Below are 21,124 nucleotides of genomic sequence, written 5' to 3' on the forward strand. Positions count from 1 at the left end.
AAGTTCATGCATCAAAATGGCCTCCTCCAATAGATATCATTCTCATAGCCAAATTACACAACCAGTGAGACCCACCAATGATCCAACCTTCCTAACCTGACCACCAGTTATAAAATGGTCTTTGCTTTTATGAGTATACTGTATATAATCTATTAAAAAAAGTGCTTTGACTGTTCTCGTGTTCTTGTCAAAGATCTACTATAAGATCTGCTGTAAACATTACATATCTTACATATATTTCCTTTAAAGGACTACTAACGATGAGCTGGAGGTGTGGATCAGGTGGGAAAGAGCCTGCCTCACAAAGCCCTGAGTCCAAACCCTCATACCTCAAAATAAATAAATAAATAAACAAGCAAGCTAGCAGGTACCAGTGGCTCATACCTATAACCCTGGGATTCAGGAGGCTGAGCTCCAATAAATCAGTTTACAAGCTGTCTAAGCAGAAAAGTTCAAGAAACTCAATCTGCAATTAACTAGCAGAAAGTCAAGCTGGAGACATGGCTAATGTGGCACAACACCAGGTATGAGCAAGAAAACTGAGCAAGTGTGAAGGTTTTGGGTTCAAGCCAGTACTGGTAAGTAAGCAACAAACAAACAAAAATAGAGGACTATTAACAAGAAAACATTTGACACAGTATGTTATCTAATAGTTGCAAGACTTGACTAAAACAATTTAAAAATTAACAAAAGAAAGGTAACTTGTGATTCTATAAGGACTGGCTAGAAACTTAAATGAGTGATTTGAACTTTTGGTAATATGCACTAAGGGATGGGTATTTTGAAGAAAAGTATTACTTAAATCAACTTTAAGCTTCATATAATCAATCTTTAAGTGAAGTTATAATTAAGGAAATGCCTTAGAGGGAAGAAGATTTTTCATTAGAAACGATTTGTCACCTCTAATAACTATGTAATGTGCTGTAAACAGTCTGTGCTCATTTTATGGGGAACAAACAAGGATCTTCTAAGGGAAATTATTTTTCTTTTCTAAGTCAGGAGTAATTGCTAAATTTTGAAAAAACAAAAAAGTCAGTGCACACTGCAGGGGCATGAGCTTTAAACAAGACGAAACCTTCCATGCATCCAATGCTGCTCCTCATTAGCTCCCCAAAACCAGAGTCTTCCTTCGTCACCAAGTGCCTGTGAGAGAACACCTGCGTAGTAAATGCGAAGCGCTTATTCTTACTGGTCCGTGTACGCACAGATTACTTTGGTGAGAACTTTTCCTATTCTTTCCCCTCATATGAGGATTGAATCCAGGACCTTGTGCTTGCTAGGTGAGCGATCTATCACTTGACAAATGCCTCCAGCCACCTCACCATTTTTTATTTTGTTTTTGAGATAGGGGCTTGGTAATATTGTCTGGGCTAGCTCTGAACTTATAATCCTCTTGCCTCAAATTCCTCAGTCACTCAGAGTATACTTCCCAAGCAGCGGAGATTACAGGCATGCACCACCATGCTTACCTTGATGGAAACACTTACAGGTTTCCTTTAACCCACTGTGGTGGGTTGTTCATGAACACTGGTTGTTCATGACCACTGGTCCTTGGAAGTTAAGTCAAGTGAACTTAGCTATAAGAAAAGCCAAGCGTTAATCATTGTGCAATGTACCTGTATCCTTTCTACCAGCTTAATGTTAAAACATGGAGTATATATGCTGGTGCTGGGACTTGAATTCAAGGCCTGGGTGCTATCTGATAGGTTTTTCTGCTTAAGGCCAGCACTCCACTACTTGAACCACAGCTCCACTTCCAGCTTTTGGCTAGTTAACTGGAGATTAAGAATTTCAAAGATTTTTCTGCCCAAGTTGGCTTCAAACCATGATCCTCAGATCTCAAGCTCCTGAGTAGTTAGGATTACAGGCATGAGCCACTGGTGCGTGGCTCACCAACTAAAAGTTTTGCAGGAGGATAAACCCTTGTGAGCCACTGGACACAGTGCAGCAAGGAGACGGCACAGAGACACAGTAACTGCTGATAACCACCATCTACTCATGCTGCCAAGTGCAGCAAAGGCAAACCCAGGAAAGGACTAAATCAAACAACCTGAAACAAACACTGTGAAGAAAGAGGTTACCCCACTGTTGCCTGCAATAAAGAGAAAAGAGCAAGGGCAGAGCACAAACTCCCTCTTGGTTCTTTCAAACAAGACAGGCACTGTTTTATTTAGATCGCCAAAAATAACATTTTATAGAAAAGGAACTGTAACATTACCCAACAAAGTCTAACTGTCAAATGTCAAAGCAGACAGGCAATGCTTTATTTAGATCACCAAAAACAAGGTCTCACAGGGAGGTAACTGTTGCAAGCCAAAGGTATAGCGACACATTTTCTTTTGCTGTTGATATGAATTCCCTCTATGTTACTCTGAGATCACTTCAGGGTTTCCAAGAACAAACTTAAGTAGGGTGGACAGGTGCTGAACCTCCTCACAGAACTGAAAACAGTGTGGAAAAACATTTTGTTTAATGGTAACAATGTAACTGTGTGGCTCAGCTAACAGCCCATACATCTGGCAAGATGGGCTAAACCTGTGTTCCGCCGTTAACTTTTCATGCCAGGAACGCAGCTGTCCTTTCTCGCCCCCACACAAAGGCTTCTGCAGCAGCAAGTGTTACCTCGGAGGGCATTCAGGCACCCAGGAAGTACATCGCAACAGAAATATCTATAGTATGTAGCAAACTCAAATAACAACGCCTGTCTCTGCTCAAATCCCCGCCCCCCGCCCTAGGTGGGTCTGTGTTTGCAGTCTCTGGAAAGAAGGCTCACCTCACCATCCCATTAGTTCCTCACCCGGAGCCCAGACCACAAGTCAACAGAGGAGCTGTGCTTAGAGAACTAGGAAAACTTTAATAAATTGCTCTGGGGTTCTTGGTGCTGTAGTGTGCCTCACAGGCAGCCACGTAAGCCGACTCTGGGAAGAAGTCATCGTGGTATTCTGCTAAAAACCTGGAATAAGAAAAAAAAATTAAAAAAAAAAAAAACGGCCCCCATGAGCAACATAGTAAGTACTGAATTCCATTAAGTGAAAATTACCTTGCGTAATTATTTCAACTCTGTTTTGGTATTAGGAGGGGAAAAATTGATTACAGTCTTGATTTCTATATAATGATTACTTTCATCACACTCATCTGGCTTCTAGGTTAATTACTATTTATCTAAAGCGCTTTGCCATCATCAGGTATCATGGAACTAAAAATAGAACCTAAACTTTCTTAGGTTATATAAGTGCTCTGCTTACAGAAACACTTTTTTGGGGGGAAAAACACCTCAGTTGAGTATTTTCCCATTTCTCAAACTATACAAATAAAACACTACAAACCCAAGAAATTCACATGACTTACATGAACTCAATTATACAAAAGTGAATAACTAGGCCTAGTGTTCTGTGTCCTGATTTGTCATGTCAAAAGCTGCTCGATTTCTGGATCATAGTATCACAACATGGCAGAAGATATGATGTGTTGGAGATGACTGTTCAAAAGTGCCCATTCACTTAAGAGGACAATATCCACATGGCATTTTAACTGACACTGGTTTTGTTACAAAGGGTTAAAATAACCTAAAATGTGTAATATTAACTTGCAAGATATATAATTGGTTTCTTGCTGGTTTTCTCAGCTACCTCCCAACTGTCTAAATCCCTCAACATCTGCAATGTTTTCTCCAATAAAAAGTCAAAAATTCATTTGGTAGTTCGGTCTTTTTTCTTCTAGGACATTTATAAGTGCATGACTGAGTCCATTGATGTAAACTGATGTCAATGGATATATTTTAAAAATTACTATCTTTATTTGTAAATCCTACTAAATTCCTAGAATCCAAATGTCTACTTTGACTTGGGAATATTTCAAAATCACCAGGCTTACATTCACTACCGTGCATTGATCTCCTCATATGTTCTTGACACTGTTTGATTTCCTTGTACAAAGGTCTATGTCAAATAGAATTGTGGGTTTGTCTGAAGTAGAGACCAACAAGGAAGAGGAAAATTTCGAAACTGGTTTCCAACTAAGTGTTGGAAAGCTTAATTCTGTTTAGGGACAACTTTATTCTACATCGTAGCTTACTAGAAAGTTGTTTGTTTTTTTTTTTTTTGGTAAGTCTCGGGGCTAGTTTTCTGGTGATTCATTGGAGATGAGTCTCATGGACTTTCCTGCCCAGGCTGGCTTTGAACTGGGATCCTCAGATCTCAGCCTCTTGAATAGCTAGGATTATAGGTGTGAGCCACCGGGTGCCCAGCCTAGGAAGTATCCTTTAAACCCATGCACTGATGTCTATGGGTGGGGTTCCCTGTACTTTGGTAAATCCTGCTACAGTCAGGGCGGGGGGGGGGGGGGCTTGAAGAGAAGAAAAAAGGTAGGCTTTAAAGAGAAGGGCGAAACATGTTCAGGTGGCTAGGCTGAACTGGGTGAGGCAGGGTGAAGACAAACCTTGAAGGCCAAGGTAAAAATGTGGTCCACAGACAGCTAGATGGGCTGGAGCTGGGCCACAGTTGTCAGAGGCTAAGAATGGAGGGCAGATCAAGTCAAATGATTCCATTAGGTAAGAAAATGGCTGGTATTGTCAAGTGAAGGAATCAATGCGTTCCTTTGAATTCACAAATGTCAGCACAGACAGTGATCTTAACTCTAAAGCAAATGCCAAAGTCCAACGTGCAAATGCTAATATTTAAGTTAGTATACGTACAAACAACAAAGAAAAGTCCAATGCTTAAGCTACTTACTCATGAATGAAACATAAACTTATTGTGAATCTCAAGCACTTCTATTTGAGAAAATTTATTTTCTACTCAGCTTTATCGAACTGATTCCTTCTAGTGACACAAAAAAATTACTTCTGTATAATGAGTACCCTTTACCCCAAAACTGGAGAGATCAGAGAAAAAAGAAATAGCCCCCAAAGCTCCCATCTTACCATTATAGTTACAACCCACCATAGTTAGATTAGACCTCTAAGCAAGATACCTCACTGCTGCCTTCCACATGCTGTAACGTGGAAGTCTACAAAAATCTTGTATATGGTAGCAGGGGTAGGTCTGAACAAGTGAAAAAAATACCTCAGAAAGAGATCAAAGTGCTTCAGTAAAGCCTTGAGATTCTTCTCAGAAAAGGACATCTTCCCAAGGATTTCTGGAAGTTTTACTGGATTCAAAATACAGACACACACAGTTATAATCAACAGAATTGGCAATGCACCCTGCATATCTTGAGGTCAGCTGGGCCTCTTTCACCCTTTTTGGAACAAAAATCAATATCCCCATTAGCAAACAAAATCAAAAACAAAAAAAGTACGTAAGTCAAATGTCCTAAGCCTAACTTTCATGAAATTTAAGATTTTGTCAATGCCTTTCCTATTAAGAGGTCACCTTTGGATAGGTTTTTTTAAAGCCCCAAATGGAAAGTAAGTATCCACATGAGTTAGGTACTTGTGGCCCAAACCACAACACCTACATAAGCTAACAAAGCAAAAAGAAAAATGGAAATAAAAGCTGGGATTCTTACCGAACAATCGTAGCAAATGTTGTGCCCCATAAATGTAAGAGGGCGGAGGTGGCTGGTCACCTGGTGGATAATTTTCGGGCACAAGCTTCCAGGAAAGGACCTGGAAAAAGTATGAATTGAATGCTTTCAATATTCCAGAGACCATTTTTAGCTGCCTAAATCTTAAGGCGGTAAGATGTACAGAGAGGAAAAACATAATATTGTTACATCAAAATAAATACAGTTTTATCAAAATAAGCATAAGGGGCAAGATGATTTAAAATCAGAAAAAGGAATTAATTGATTTCTTAATTCTACTACTTACAACTAATTGTAACTGTTTGGAATTACTTAGCTCTTTTTCTCGTACTGCAAATCCTACTTCACTGGAGAGGAAAGAAGCACTAAAAAGCTACATAGGGGTGTTTTCCATAATATTGTCATTGTTTCAAGACCCCTGAAGCCTTACCATTAGATTCACCATAGAAACTAATTTGAAGCAACTTATAATGGACTTTCCACATGGAAAGTGGTTTTGAGTCTATAGATATGTATTGTGATGCTCATGGAAGCTTTTACTCTGAATTTCACAACTATGAAATTATGGGGCTTTTGTGACAGTGAGAACTGCATATCAAAAAGATGACTTCTCCAAGAAATACTTCAGCAAATCAGAGAACCACAGCCTAGTCTACTAAGTTACTTGGATTTTGAGACATGTAAATATGAATACGGAAGTAGTCATGTTCAAAGAAACCCCCTATGAAACAAAACAGAAAAGCGCCTCTCCAAATACCAGAAACACTGACTTAGTCCATTTGACAAAATGAAACTGTGGATGTGCAAAAGTACCATGGTAGTGTGTCAGGATTCCCAGATGAAGGCCTCTGCCTCTCACAAAGCTCTTTTGCCACAACCTACCCTGAGCTGCATAGCATAAATGTTGAGGGCAGGGGGAATTCTGACATCTCTGTACCATCTCAACACCTAAACAAGTGCTTGTCCCTGAAGCTGAGGAACTTCTGTGACAGTGGTACTAAGCAGGAATAGATTGAAATTTGAACTGGGCAGAGGCCTGAGCCGCATGCAGCGGTGTATGCAAAAGCAGGTCATTCGGCTAGACAGCAAGCACTTCCACCTCATTGGGTCCCGAATTTCAGCAATGCATAATCTTGTCTCACACATCTCATGGAGGATAATAATAATATTTTTCTGGAGAAGGTTTACTCAATGAGGTATCCGCTTATGGATCTTAACTAGCTACATGCTCATCCACTCTTTCCTGATTCAGGGAGGTAGTGACTGATCAAGAGAAAGAGTCCCAAGGGTTTGGATAAGGTACCGTGGTTAAAACACACGGAAAAGGGGGTGCATGTGGGGGTTAGGAATTCACTTAGGGATTCCTGAGTCCTGGTGAGAGCCTGCTGAACTCCAGGCTGTTTAACTAGAAAGCAGCCTTTTCTTTCATTTACCACTAGATGGCAGACACTTACCACTAGATGTCAGGCTCATACGCCTGAAATTGTCCTGGACTGAATTAAATGCTAATTCAAAGAAAAATAACTCCCCTTAAGCAAGAAAACCTACAGTGCCTTTCTGTCTGAAAAATGGAAGTGTTTGGAAACACAACTAGGAATTTATTGATTTACTCTCAACAATTAGCATAATGCAAATCAGACTTTCTAGCTTCTCTATCAGGCGTGAGCCAAGCAGATAGTCCCTGGGCCAAATCCAACCCAACACTCATGTGGCTTACCAAAAAAAAAAAAAAAAGAATATATTAAAAACAAGACATGAAATTCAGCTCCAGCCTCCATGAATGAATCTGGTAGGGGAGTGACAGCTGTGCTTGATTATTTGTAGATCACTCATATTTTCACAACATAAAAGAGCTGAAACGTCTCAAAAACATGACATGGTATACAACCCTGAAAATATTTATATTTCAACCCTTACCAGAAATAGTTTGCTAGCCCATACTCCCATCATTAAATGCTCTTTGCCTACTAAAGCCTTCTTCCCTTGTTCAATTCCTACTCATCTTAAAGGAACAAGAAAATCCCACCCTAGGGGGACTTTCACAGTGTAGCTCAATGGACTAGTTTTTTCTGAACCCTAGAAATACTCATCAACTATATAACTATATAACTATATAACTATATCATCAAAACAGGTTTAAATTTTTTCTTAACAGCTCTTCGTGTTTGGTGGCAAAGCTGTTCATAGAAATCTAAGGTAATGAGTTCAAGAGTCTGGCACAATGGCTGGCTGGCTGGCTGGCAGGCAAATGGCATACCTCAATGGGATTGCTATTAGGATCACCAGGAATGGAGGAGAATCAGATGTCTGAAGCAGAGGTCAGCTGACATCTGGCCCAACCACTACTTGATACTGTATTACCCAAAAGCTGAATATGACAAAAAGTTTATTTTGTAACATAGCAATAGCATGTTATTCAAACTTCAGTGTCCATATGCAAAGTTCACCGGAACACAGACCAACCAATCACATATTGTCTGTGGTGACTTCAGGAGTGGACTAGTCTCAACAGATACCATATGGCCCACAAAACTGAAAATATTTATTCTGTGACTCTTAAAAAACAAGTGTATTGACGCCTGTTTCACAAAATGAAAATATCCACTGCCCTTCTTAAGGTTAAAAAGATTACTTGCTAAGTGTAGAATTAGAAGCCTAATAATTTTCTACTTTGAAATCAGAAACACACTATTAAGCATACTCTTATGAATAATCTTGCTCATATTTATAGTTAATATTCATAGTAATAGCAACATGATGGTTCACAAACCTAGGATTTAAGCAATTATAAATGGTGAAGGAATCAATGGAGATGAACATCACTTAACGATTTACCTCGTTTATTTCATTAGTTCTTCTCCCTTCAAAGCCAGCAAACACAGCAGTCCCTTCCTTACTTGGAGTAAGCGGAATGGGGGATGATGATCTGCTATGCACAGGAGTCTCTTCAAATAAAAACAGGTGAAATTATTTGCCTGTAAGTTACATAGGAACCATCATGAAGACCATTAAAAACGGCAGACGTTAAAGTCGATTCTTGGAAACTGCCAATCTGTAAAAATATGACTTTTCTCTTAGAAAATGATAATACTTGGAGGGCTGGGCAGCTGGCTTGATGGTAGAGTGCTTGCCTAGCATGCATGAAGCCCTGGGTTGGATTCCTCAGCACCACATACACAGAAAAAGTCAGAAGTGGTGCTGAGACTCAAGTGGTAGAGCACTAGCCTTGAGCAAAATCAGCTCAGGGACAGTGTCCTGAGTTTAAGCCCCAGGACTGGCAAAAAAAGATAATACTTGGAGCATTAGTTGCTAAAAAAAATCATAAAGTATTATGTGCATGGGGATAAACTGCCTATTTTCCTATACATGCTACAATGTAGATGAATGTTGAAAAGCTTTATACTAAACTGAAAGGAGCAAATTAGAAAGGGGTCCCAAAGCGTAAAATTGCATTTCCAAGCAAAGTGCAGATTAAGCCAGGTGTTGATGGCTCAGGAGGCTGAGATCGGAGGATTACAGTTCAAAGCTAGCCCAGGCAGAAAAGTCTGTGAAACTCTCATCTACAATTAGCCACTTAAAACACATAAGGAGAGCTCTAGCTCAAAGTGGAAGAGCACTAGCCTTGAGTAAAGAAGCTCAGGGACAGTGCCCAGGCCCTGAGATGAAGCCCCATGACTGCCAAAGGGGGAAAAAAAGAAAGAAAGAAAGAAAAAAGGAAAAGAGTCCAATCATTCCATCTGCTCACAAGCAATGGTAGAGGGCAAGGCGGGAGGGTGGGGGAAAGCAATGTCAGACCACAGAGCCCCTTGCTGCCTGTACCACAGCCTCATTATGCCACTGCTGCCAGCTTCTTTCCCTTTCTACGCTCAGTTTCCTCTTCTGAAAACCGGGTGGTCTATTGTGTCCAGGCGTGATAGCCACAGAGTGCATGCTCAGGGAGGCTTAGCATGCATGGGCCCAGCCCAGGCTGACCAGCACAGGAGCAGTGGCTTCCAAGCCTGGGATTGAACCTACTCTTTTCCAGGTGCAGGAACAACTTGGGCATGCTGGTGGATGTGTCCTGCTGCCGACGCTTGGGTTGAGGAGATGCACTGCTCTCAGACAGCCGGTCGCAGTTGGTGCTGTGGCGCGTAGACCGCCTCAGAGATTGCAATGCTTCCGGCTCAGCTTTGCGTCGTTTGGGAGTAGCTGGTTCACCAGTAGCTGGCTGGCTCTCTGTGGACTGGGGTGTGGATGGATTCAACAGAGGTGGGCTGGGAGAGAGCTCTTCCTGGCTTCTAGGCAAAAGAAGAGCATCGCAGGTGACTTATGCAGACCTGGTGGTCTCCAGAAGCCAGAATAAAAAACCCAGACTCCAGTCCATGCGGGCTGAACACCTGCCCCGTCAAGCATGCCAAATGTGTTCCTTATTTAAAGAGGCATTTGAATTCTGCATCACTTGGCAAGGCATGCTGGCACTAAAGAGCAGAGCACCTCTTCTACATTTCCTTAGCTGGAGTGGCAGCAATTTTTCCCTAACAGGGGATGTTGCCTACAAACAGTTTTGGTCATGACAACTTTAGAGCATGAGGGACTAGACCGTTGTTTCTGTCCAGTGGTTGGAGGCCATGGATGATATTCAACATCCAACATTGCACAGGATAGAGACTCATGACAGAGAATTATCCAGAGCAAAATATCAACAAGGGCTGGGACAGAGAAACCCCGGTCTGGGGGATGAGAATAGACATCATCAGAATGGATGTACACAAGCATGCCCCGGTCACCATAGATACCAGGAATCTCAATGTGTGGGGCAGGCCAAGAGAAGATATACTTCCCTCTATTGCCCCCCCCCCCCCGCCGCCTCTGCCTCTGCCTGCAGTGAGTCTTGAAGGCCTCTCAGTGGGGATTAAATAACAGAAGGAAAGGAAAGGAGAGGAAAGCCACCAAAGAGAGATGGTGGAGAAGCAGAGAGAGAACCAGAAGCCATGAATGGAGGGGGGAAGTGTGTGGAAAATGGCCAGTCCAAAGCAGAGCATGTGACAAGAGGGAAGTTACTAGTGCCGATGGAGGAAGTGCTTTGTGGAGTAGTGGTAGAGAAAACAAAGGGATAAAAAGGGATAACACAAGAGAGAAGATGAGAATCAACCATTACTGAGGGCCTCAGGCTGCAGGGGCCCTTGTGTGCCATTCCATTCAATACTACCCACCAGCGATGTTCATTCCACTGTACATATCCCCAAGTCACTTACCTACTCTGTCCACCCTTCCTGACCTGCTCTCTCTTCACCCCACCCCACTGTCTTCCAAAAGCTGGGGACATTTTCCTACCTAAGCTCTCTACCCTGAAATGTTCACTTGGAAAAAGCAGATCGATAAGAAATCGAATGATGAATCAGTTTCCCCAAGGAGGAAAAAAGATGCCACCAGGATGGGTACTTGTCAACCTTTCCCCCCTTTTTTCTCCTGTGGCATCAGACCATTCAAAACAAGAGGCAACCACGTCACTGCCCATATGTGAGAGTGAAGGTGCAAGCTATGCAACTTACCTAGTAGTGCTTGTGCTACTTTCCTTAATTGGAAGAAAAAATTTAGACGAAGTCACCTTTTTATACTGAGCTTGTTCATATGGGTAGAGTAAAACCAATGGGAGTGTATAATCAAAAGTTATTCTTAATCCATCCACCATCTCCTTACAAAGGTCAACACTGCAAGAATCAAAAAGAGAGATTACAGATGAATTTCACAAAGGAAAGGCATATTGTTTTGATAGGACAATCTTTTAATTCTTCTATACTATAAGGAATGAATCTACAGATGCTAACAAGAAAGAATAAGGAACTGATTGATAATACAGAGAAAGTATATTAATACAGTTAAGTAGAAATGAATAGGTTCAATGCCACAAAAGGAGTCTCAGTAAGCTATGCTGTGAGCAGTGAACAGATGGACTGGGCCCAATGGTCTGCAAGTCTCTATCTCTCTGACTCTGGTCCCATGCAGGACATGTGGGCAAGGCAGAACAGGAGGAAAACTATTTAGTCTAGAACTATCGTGTCTACTCTGATGCTTCTTGCAGAAAAATTTCTAAGTTATTTCCCTAACTGATATCATGGAAAATATACAAAGAATCAGGTGACACTAAATACAGCAGTACTCACTTCTTTTCTGCTGGGATATAATGCACATTCATATGAGCGTGAACCATAGTGTGATGGTGGCGAGGTCTCTCATTGGCTGAAAAGGCTGCATTGATAGCAAAATGCTTCACATAGGATTCCAAGATGGTTATGATGTTGGTCTGGCATGGAAGTTTTACTAACTGTTAACAAAAATACAGATATCTTGATGTGCACATCCATTGTAGAAGATCACATGCTCCAACAACATCACATCAACACATCATCACTTTAACTTAGCATCACTTTAACTTAAAATTAATCAAACCAATTGTTAGAAGAGAATCCTTGAATAAATATGCTCTGAAGTCCTTTGATCATTTTTTCTCTTCCTGATCCTATTCTCATGCTGCCTACAGTATTACTTAGTTAACTAAATGTCAGTAGTGATCCTCAATCTTAGTGCTCCATTAGAACACTATGGGAAGCGTCTCAAAGTAAAGAGGTCCTCACGACAGATCAATTAAATGATTAGTTCATAAATGAGGCCCAGGCAACAAAATTCTGGAAAGTTCCCTAGAGGACTTCAATTGGAAGCCTGGGTGCATGAGTCCCAAGTTAATCAGCTGCACAGTAACATTGTCAGGGAACTTTAAAACTTGACTCAATACAAAATTGAAGGTACAAATTTCATCCCTTCAAACTTCTATATTGTTTTGAGACCAAGACTGCAAAGTAGAGCTAAATGAAAGCACTCTATCAAATCTGTTTTCCACATTCTCCTTGCTTACCCGTTTCCTCCGGTTGATATAGTAACAATCATCCTCAAGCTGCTTCTTCAGCACTTCAGGGATATCTATAGTTATTGATCTTTCATCCATTTCCTTTTTTGTTTGCAGTTCCAATTCTCCTTTCTGCAATATCACAATTTTACACTTAATTAGTTTAAGTCGGTCTATATCCAAAGGAAAGCTAACATATGAGACTCTGCTGTGAAACAAATCCAGATAATCCTCAATGTTCACATTAGGACACATGTTCTATGTTGAAGAACATAGATGTATGGATATTATGTTGCATGTCTAAGTATGTTAAAGGCCACAAGTACATTTATTTTAGCATATTAACCATGTTTCGAATGCTTATTGTTTATTCCTCATTTGCATCTACCTCTGAGGTTTCTGATAACTTTGGAGGCAAGCAGAAGAAGCCATACCTGATTATCCTCCACAAAATTCATCATTACAAAATACAATTTATCTTTTCTTGGGAAAAAAAGAGATAAATATAATTTGTGGAGCATCAACAAGAGGTTCATACCACAACTAATGTCAAGGGAAACTTTAGAATAATGGTTCAAAAAGTGCATCTTTAGAAAAGAATTTGTAATTGGAGAATTCTACTATGAAATTTTACCACTAAAATATATACCAAAGGAAGAGTGTTTGTGATGGAACTTTTTATACCACGTTAGTCTTTCCTTCAATGTCACTCTCTTCACTTATTTCTTCATTCTTCCCTTCACCACAGTCATCAGAGGAACTGTTTATTGCTAAGAGAAATAGAAATATAAGGCAACCTCATAATATTCACTTTGCCAACTCTTACATTTACTAGGCTGCTTCTTGCACCCTACATTTTAAACACATATACTATGACTTTCCAAATAGAATTTTTTTTTACAAAGCAAACTCTAATTACAATGGATAGAAAACCCATATGAGCTAATGATCTGAAAGTGTTTCATCAGTTAGGACCCTATGGCTCAGACAGAAAAAACAAATGGACCACAAGAAGGGCTGTATGAGAATATTAGTGGCTGAGACAGTGGCAGTCATAAGTATGACTGATAAAATCTTATTTTACTGATGATTCCCTGACTTGTCATACTGACTAATAGTTTAACTGTCAAAACCAAAAGGGATACATATTATACACTTGCTCCTTGACTCAGGATGGCATCGTGTCCTTCAAATCCATCAGAAGTTGAAAATATTGTAAATGAAAATTCACCCAAAACACTAATCTACCAAATATCACAGCTGATTACCTTAAACATGCTCAGAACACTTACTGTAGCCTATGATTGAGTAAATTTATCTAGCACAAAGTCTGTTTTACAATAGTGTCAAGGATCTCATGTAACTGAATGAATCCTGTACTGAAGGTGAAAAATATGGTTACATGGGAATGCTTTAGTGCCATCATGAAGTTACCAAAAAAAATCCTAGCTTGGAAAATACCTTTACACAAGGAGTTTGTGATATATGCTTGTCTATAATTTCAATGAACCTCCCTTTAAGTCTGTAAGCATGGAACAGCTAGGAAAAATTCATTTGGCTATAGAAAATGAAGTCACTTACAGTTTTCATCATTTTCATCTTTTTCTTCAACAGGGAGACTTTTTAAGACAGAATCCACGCCGGGCAACCGGCAGCGCTTCTTCTTTCTTCCTGTGCTTCTTCTGAAAAAGATAAATCCAACCAAAATAAAGATTAACAACAATTGATTAGCCTGGGTCCTGGGATGAAAACATGATAAAAAAAAATAAACAACAAAACTTGAGCCAAGCACTCGTGGCTCACAGTTATAACACTAGCTACTCAGGAGACAGAAATCTGAAGACTGAGGTTTGAAACCAGCCTGGACAGAAAAGCCTGCGAGACTTAGCTCCAGTTAACCATCAAAAAGCCAGAAATGGGTCAACTGCTAGAGCACCAGACTTAAGCAAAAAAGGTAAGGGAGAACTTAAGGCCCTGAATTCAAGCCCCATTACCAGCACAAATAAAAAAAAAAAAACACTTAAATTTCTCAAAACTTGAACTATCTCAAAACTGAAAATCTCAATCTATCTCAAAATTGAAATAGCTCAAAAAGTTAAACTGAATGGCAAGCTCCATTTCAGAATATTATACAAGGACCAGTCTGAAAACATCTGTAGATATTTAGAATACAATAGGAAGTCTTCACTTACACACTTTTTGAAACCACTTAATTAACAAAATCTTATTTTGCTGCTTTTATACCATAAAACCCAAAAGTAAAAAGGAAGTACATCAAATAATATTTATGCCATGACCGTGGTATTCTTACAGACGAGCTACTGCTTTTCTTGCCAATTTACGCTGTAATCGACGATTTTCATCAGTATCACAAAGGACGTGATCTTCAGCTGCCCATCTATCCCAGCTAGTTGAACCAAAGAAGAGGATGCAAAGTTCAGTATTTTAGTCTGGCATGAAACAAATAACTAAAAACATCTAGACATACTCTCAGAATTGCTGACATTTTAGAAAACTATATAAAACCTTTAGAATCCGAGGAAACAAAATATAGGAATAGATGGCTCAGTCAGAGCAGAAACCGTGGGTTGCAGAATCACTAAAAGATACATACACAATACAATGAACTTATGAACTTAAAAAGTAACCATTCCACGCAAGCCTCAAGAACAAAAGGAGGAAATAAAACTTCACTGCAAGTGTTTCCACAACTTAAAAGAAGTTTGCAATGCTCTTTATGCTGCAAAAAAAAAAAAAAAAATTCAATCTAGTTTCACAAGTACACTCACCTTCTGTTCCAACCATTAAAATGGATCAAATATTCTGGAATCTTTCTGCCTTTTTCGTCTTTGCCAACAATAACATCGACGATCTAAAACCAGGAAATATTGCAGACCAGTAGAAGAACACACAATTAAAAAGAAGTTAGCTCAGGAAAACGAGATCATAGCCCCGTTTTTAAGAAAAAAAAATGCTTGTTCTCTTGTAGACCAAGTGCTGCATGGTAACATATTTTCCTCCCAATACCTTTTTTTCCCCCTTGAGTAGATGCCTCAAAATAGGAAACATCCGTCCACCCACTCTGTGATTGGTCTCTGCGTTTGAGACAGGGTGAAGCTTCCGAGGCCATTGGCCATCAGATTTGTCTCACTAAGGAGAGTTGAGACCAGACCAGAGAGCTGCAGCCCTAAGACCTCTGGGAGTTGTAGTTTCTCAGGCTGTGCCGTGTCCAGTGCCAGATGGGCTGTCCAGAGACTTTATGCCTCTTCCAGTCATATCCCCGGAAGGAACATCTGGGACAAAGTGCCCCCCCACCTCCCCAGGACTCAGAAGTCCAACGGAGTGGAGCAGAAGCAGAGATCGCAAAAATACTTGGAAAACAGAAACCGGGCTACAGTAGTGGAGCCAAGCCCAGAGACCTTGGGGTGTCCCCACCAGACCTAGCCGCCCAAGCACAGCTAAACTCACTTGGAGCCGATCCCGGTCCCGAGGCTGACAAAGTCTTTGCCCGGGTAGTTGTATGGGCCAACTAGAACCAACCTCGTCCCCTGCCCCCACCCCTCGCCCTCCCATCTTCCCGGGACACTGAGTCACACTTTTGGTGGGGTCCAGCACGTCGTTGCCCATTCCGAAATGCCCCCCACACTCGAGGAACTGAAGGAGGTGACTCAACCCCTACAGATGGGCCTGAGAAGTAACTCTTCCCAAACATGACCCGCACAAATCCTTCAGGAATTACAAGGATCGATACCGCCAGGCCTTAAGGGCGCCAGCGCTGGACCAACTTTGCCTGTAGCCTGTGGATCGCCGCCTGTGGGCGGGATCTACCCCTAACGAGGGTCCCGGTCAAGGACTTGACAAGTTCGCAGTCCACGCAGTGGACCTAAGGATTAAGATCTGGTTCAGACCGAGGGAGTCGACGCGACGCTGGGCTTCACAGGACGAGAAAATGATCGCAACCGCCGAGAAGAAAGTCCACCCAACACCAGCAAAGCGCGTTGGCGCCGCTGGCTTAAAACTGCCTTTGGCTTAAGCCGCCGCCCCCGTCTAACGACCACGCGTGCGCTACAAAGCGGCGCTGGAAGCGGAAGCGGAAGCATCCCGGCCCCGCCCCGCCCGCCACGCGCTCCATCCAGCGAGCGCCACCTGCTGTCCGCGCGCTGCTCCGCACGCCGACGTGTCCAGCCGCTCCCCCGGCTGCACACCGCGCTCCGCCCCCGCCCCTGCCTCCCGTCCCTGGGGGGGGGGTCCTGCCCGCGCCTCCTCCCTGTCCCTCCGTGGTGGCACCTTGGCATCGTACAGCACTCGCGCCTTGGTGGGGTCAGGCTCGAAGCACAGCACTTTCTCCCCTGAGTGGAATTTAAATTTCATGCCCTCACTCGTGCTCATTTGCTCATCGTGGCGGAGGGCGAGGCTCCGGGGCGGGCGGAGCTCGAGCGGCGGGGGAGGGCGGGTGGGGAGGCGGCGCTCGCCGGCCAGGGGGGGCCGGGAATGGCGGAGGAGGTGGCCGCCCCGCCCTCGGCCCCTCCTCCGGCCACCCCGCGCCACGGCGAGGACCTCGGAGGCGCTGGGTGCGCGCGTCCCTGTCCAAGCGCGTCCTCGCTTGTCCTCTCCGGGGTTCCGGGAGGGGGGCGGGTGAGGGGCACGACCCCCTGGCCGAGATCTTCGGGCAGAACGGCCCCTGGTGTCCCCCTGGGAAAGGTCCCCCGGGGCCGCCAGGCTGAGCCCACGTGCGCGCTGGGCCGTGCGTTCTCCAGCCGGGCCGCGGGGGTCGCGTGGAGAGAGAGCCGCTCTGGGGTGGGCAGCGGGCGGCGGGGGGGCCGGGCGACGTCTGGCCCCCGGAGCTACCTGGCCGCGCACGCGCACGCCAGCCCCCCGGGCAGAAGTGCGCGCCGTGGAGTGTGGCCACGCGAGAAGGACGCCGCGCTGGAGCTGGCTGCAGGCAGGCGGTGGCCTTGGGCGAGGGGAGGAGGACATGGCTGGCGGTGAATAGAACGCCCAGTCATCCTTCCGAGGGAGGACGAGCAGGTGGCAGGCCCGGAGCCCCCAAGGGACGGGGTGAGCGGTGGGACAGCGAGGCAGATGGGTCCTTAAAGGGTCGTTAACATCTTAGGTGTCAGCTTCCAGCACCACCGGAATTGCTCCCTCTTGGTCTCGCTTCAGTCAATCAAAACACTCCCTGAAGACTGGAAACACCAGCGAGGCCGCTGTTTACACGGTACCTGCACAGAGGGGGTGCTTAGTAAAAAATAATAATAACACTCGTGGAAAGCGTGATGGGGCAGGGATGAGTGAAGGGGAGACCTCCAGAGACAGCGGGGAGGGGGATGGTGGCCCCGGACGGTTTATTTTGAGGAGTCGCAAGCCATTGGACAGCGTATTTACTGGATTGACACTAGGCTAGAGCGAAACAGCTAAAGCTCATCTGCACTCCTGGGTCTTCTCACACTCCTCAGCTCCTCTGCTTGTGACCCCAACAATTTACACTTGCCTCCCCCCTCCCCCTGCATCGGGTTGCAGGCACACATTCTTCCTGTTGCAAGCTTGGGCACTGCCAAGAAAAAAATGCCCTCAGCCAGAGAGAGAGTGAGAGAGAGGAGACTCAGATTCTCCTCCAAGGTTTCCCTCCCGCCTCCACTTACCCTTTGCTTGCACTGACTGCTCTGCTGTAGAATGGGTTGTCCATTTGCCAGATGCCCTCATTAAGGTGGTAAGCTTCTTGAAGCTGGAGGTGGGGGGGATGTCTTAGCCAGTCCATCATTGTATACTCCTGGCACACAATAAATATTTAATGAATGAATGAACAGATTGCAGATTTATGAAATCGAATCCATAAAACTCAGTGGCCAATTGGATAGGAAGGAGGGGAAGGGAGGAGGAATCTTGGGAGACCTCCAGGTTTTCTGGCACAAGGAGCTCTGAGTGATAGCTCCACTGGCCAGATAAGGGCCAGGGAGAGGAGGGACACTTTAGGGGAATCTGCCTGAGTCTATGATAATAGAACACAGAAGCCAGAGCTGGAACTATGGTTGCTCTCCAGGTTGTGGTTTACCACGGATGTACGGAAGAGGTAGCAGGATTCCCCACAAATATAAGGGGCAGCTCTGAACCACAGGTAAAATTGTGTGTCATGTGTAAACCATAACCAAAGTGTTAACCTTTTGATTTCCCTTACTCATGAATGGAAAAGTACATTGCAGGTTGTAACATTTCAGAGGCAGGTCTTCAGATGGTTTTTCTCCATTGTCATCCTTATGTCATTGATCAACATTTCTTTTCCTGACCATATCGCCTCCCCTGGCCCCCCAAAAAGTAATGCAGAAATCAAAAAAACTCCAATGTCTGCCAATGGCAATACCCCTTGTAGTTCTCTGGGCTACGGTGCTAGCGATGAGTCCATATTTACCTATGTAAAGGTTAACATGGTGAGCTCTGACCCAGCCCCACAGTTACCATTCCCTAGCTTATGATTGTGTGACCTTGGACTCGTGATAAGCCCTGGCATAGGTGTGCTGGCCAGGGTTTCCTATTAATACTGTTTCTCATCCACTTCTCTTGATCCTTATTGGTCACCCCTTAGTGCTAGGTGCTAGACATAAAAAGTAGAGCACATACATTACCCCCTGGCCTCCAAGATGGCCCATTTCAGGATATGGAATAGCAGCATTGCCAGCAAATTGGAGCCTTAGACAGATGATGATAAAGCTGGTGTGGAATAGACAAAACATAAGTCCTTTTTCCTTAGGAGGGACAATGTCCAAAAAAGCTTCAGAGGAAATTGCTCTAGAACTGAAACCTACTTGTTTTCTCCTTTTTCCAGATTTTCCAAGGGATCAGGGGATTTAGAGAGCCATGAAATCTCATATAGCAAATCCGTTTTACTTCTTAAAGGTATCTATGTGGGTGACAACTTAGGGCGATCCCCCTTAGCTATATCAGGGTACATCCAAATAGCGATCCCATCCAGTTCTTGACTCTTCCCTGTGTCTACTGTCATAGGTGTGTGTGTGTGTGTGTTGTTGTTGTTGTTGTTGTGACAGGTTCCTGCTGCTTATCTCAGACTGGCCTGGATTCCCTGGGCTTTAACGATCCTCCTGTCTCCGTCTCCGTCTCCCTAGTAACTGGGCCCACAAGTGGGTGCCACTCTGCCCAGCAGCAGAGCCGCTGTTTTGTTCAGGTGTTTGCCCTCGCTCTGTCTGGACGTCCACTTCCCACCAGCATGTGCGCATCGGCGAGAAGCTTGGATAGGCTAGTTCAGTAGGACTCCCTTCGGCATACATTTGGAACAGCTGGGGAACTTTGAAAACTCACAGGTGCCAGCCATAGCAATTTTGTTTCCAAAGCTCCTAGGTGATGTCAGCAGACAAGCTGGGCTGAGAAACTCCGTTCTGAACGAATCCTGGCTATCCTTTTCCTCAGGCAGCGATTGGTTTCGGCGTGGCCTCGTGATCATTCCTAGCCAATGAGAAGTTTTCATAGCGAGAGACCGGGTAAAGGAGGCTATTTCTGGAAAAGAGTCTTTCTTCTCCCCCCCCCTCCCCACCCCCCCAAAAAAACCCAAACTAGATGCAGGTTAAAGTCTCTTCCCCTTTAAGCACTACTGCCTTGTAGAAATGTGGGTAAATGCTTCAGCTGTCTTTACATCACATGAAGCTTCTCATCTTTACGGATACTCTGAGAGTCAGAGAGCCCAAAGCTGAAGTTTGCTTACCTTAGTAAACAAGGCATTGTGGAGCCCCCAACTCACCAACTTAACCAACACTGCCTAACACCAGGCTTCAGGTAACATAATAAACCCCTGTTAGGCAACATCTGGGTTACACCTCTTCTGCAGCTGAAGGGTTAAGTTATTGGCATCGAATGTGAGCCAAACAGCAGCTTTTGTTATATTGGTGAAATAGTTTAGTGGGGAGAATGCATTTTTCCATGGAAGTGCAGACAACACTGATGGTGCATTTGAAATAGAATTTCACATGTATTAAGAAGTAAGGCTTTGTGAATGAAGAATAAATCTAATCACTATGATATATTTTCAATCAGAAACTCTTATTTCAGAAACAAACAGCAAGTGAATCTAGGACTTGCAACATTGTTTTTGGTATGAAGCAGATAGACATTCTAAGAAGGTGTTTTGTAGTTACTGAATATTCTGATAAAATTTGTAGTGATCCTCCTGCAAACAGTTGCCTTGATTCTTGAACCTGTTATATAGTACTTTTAAACATCAAGTAGGAGAGGTTCTATGTACCTCTTTGTCTCTCACTCCTGATTTTACACATGATATTCGGATATAGGTCCAAGGGAAAGCAGAGCTGTACGTTGTAGTTCTGTTTTGAATGTTCAACAGCAGTGTCCTTCAACCCAGACCATCAGAAGCACACTTGTTGAGCTTGAACACAAGTTGAGTTTAGCCAGGCAAAAGGCACACCTGAGAGCTGAAGGCATCTAGATGAGCAAAGGTTTGAAAAGGCTCATTAGAGGATTTGGGCTCGTATCATGTGATTTGGGGAGGGGTTAAGAAAACTGGAATTTGCTCTGGATTAGAAACTGTCAGGAGAGGAGAAGGGAGAACTTGACTCCCTGTTGCCTAGATGAAAGAGAAGAATGAAGCTCAAATCGTAAGTAAATAATTAAAAAAGAAGAAGTTGTCACTCATAATTGCCTGGAGAAGTGAGTGCTTCAGCTGGCTTTTGTGGTTTGAGCAGAAGTTGTGTT

The 21,124-nt window shown here is 43.5% G+C and overlaps 1 protein-coding gene across 7 annotated transcripts; it reads right to left on the reverse strand.

Moving 5' to 3' along the window:
- Positions 1–2,242: 2,242 nt before the first annotated feature.
- Msl3 (MSL complex subunit 3) lies at positions 2,243–16,815 on the reverse strand. Of its 7 annotated transcripts, none has more exons than XM_070040885.1 (13): positions 16,697–16,815; positions 15,199–15,281; positions 14,721–14,816; positions 13,991–14,091; positions 13,094–13,179; positions 12,419–12,541; positions 11,670–11,830; positions 11,058–11,216; positions 9,541–9,803; positions 8,362–8,471; positions 5,509–5,608; positions 5,064–5,148; positions 2,243–2,953 (listed from the first exon to the last, which is right to left on the reverse strand). In XM_070040885.1, the coding sequence occupies exons 1-13, from the start codon at positions 16,796–16,798 to the stop codon at positions 2,854–2,856; spliced, it is 1,569 nt and encodes a 522-aa protein (XP_069896986.1). In that variant the 5' UTR covers positions 16,799–16,815; the 3' UTR covers positions 2,243–2,853. The 7 variants fall into 7 exon arrangements, with proteins under 7 accessions (XP_069896986.1, XP_069896984.1, XP_069896985.1 ...); XM_070040883.1 differs by lacking the exon at positions 16,697–16,815 and adding an exon at positions 15,878–16,051 and having other exon boundaries at positions 13,097–13,179; XM_070040884.1 differs by lacking the exon at positions 16,697–16,815 and adding an exon at positions 15,878–16,051 and having other exon boundaries at positions 9,541–9,800.
- Between the last annotated feature and the right edge of the window lie 4,309 nt (positions 16,816–21,124).

Source organism: Dipodomys merriami, unplaced genomic scaffold, assembly GCF_024711535.1.
Source record: "Dipodomys merriami isolate MVZ:Mamm:240054 unplaced genomic scaffold, mDipMer1.0.p SCAF_3, whole genome shotgun sequence".
Classification (NCBI taxonomy): Eukaryota; Metazoa; Chordata; class Mammalia; order Rodentia; family Heteromyidae; genus Dipodomys; species Dipodomys merriami.

Bases quoted from the DNA above. Each gene is read 5' to 3' on its own strand.
- Msl3 (XM_070040882.1), bottom strand. From the start codon at position 16,036: ATGGGCAACGACGTGCTGGACCCCACCAAAAGTGTGACTCAGTGTCCC. The intron at 15,282-15,877 runs GTGAGTTTAGCT...TCCTGGTTTTAG, and splicing joins GGGACCGGGATCGGCTCCAA to ATCGTCGATGTTATTGTTGG. The intron at 8,472-9,540 runs GTAGGTTCAATC...TTTTATTTGAAG, and splicing joins GTTCCTGCACCTGGAAAAGA to AGACTCCTGTGCATAGCAGA.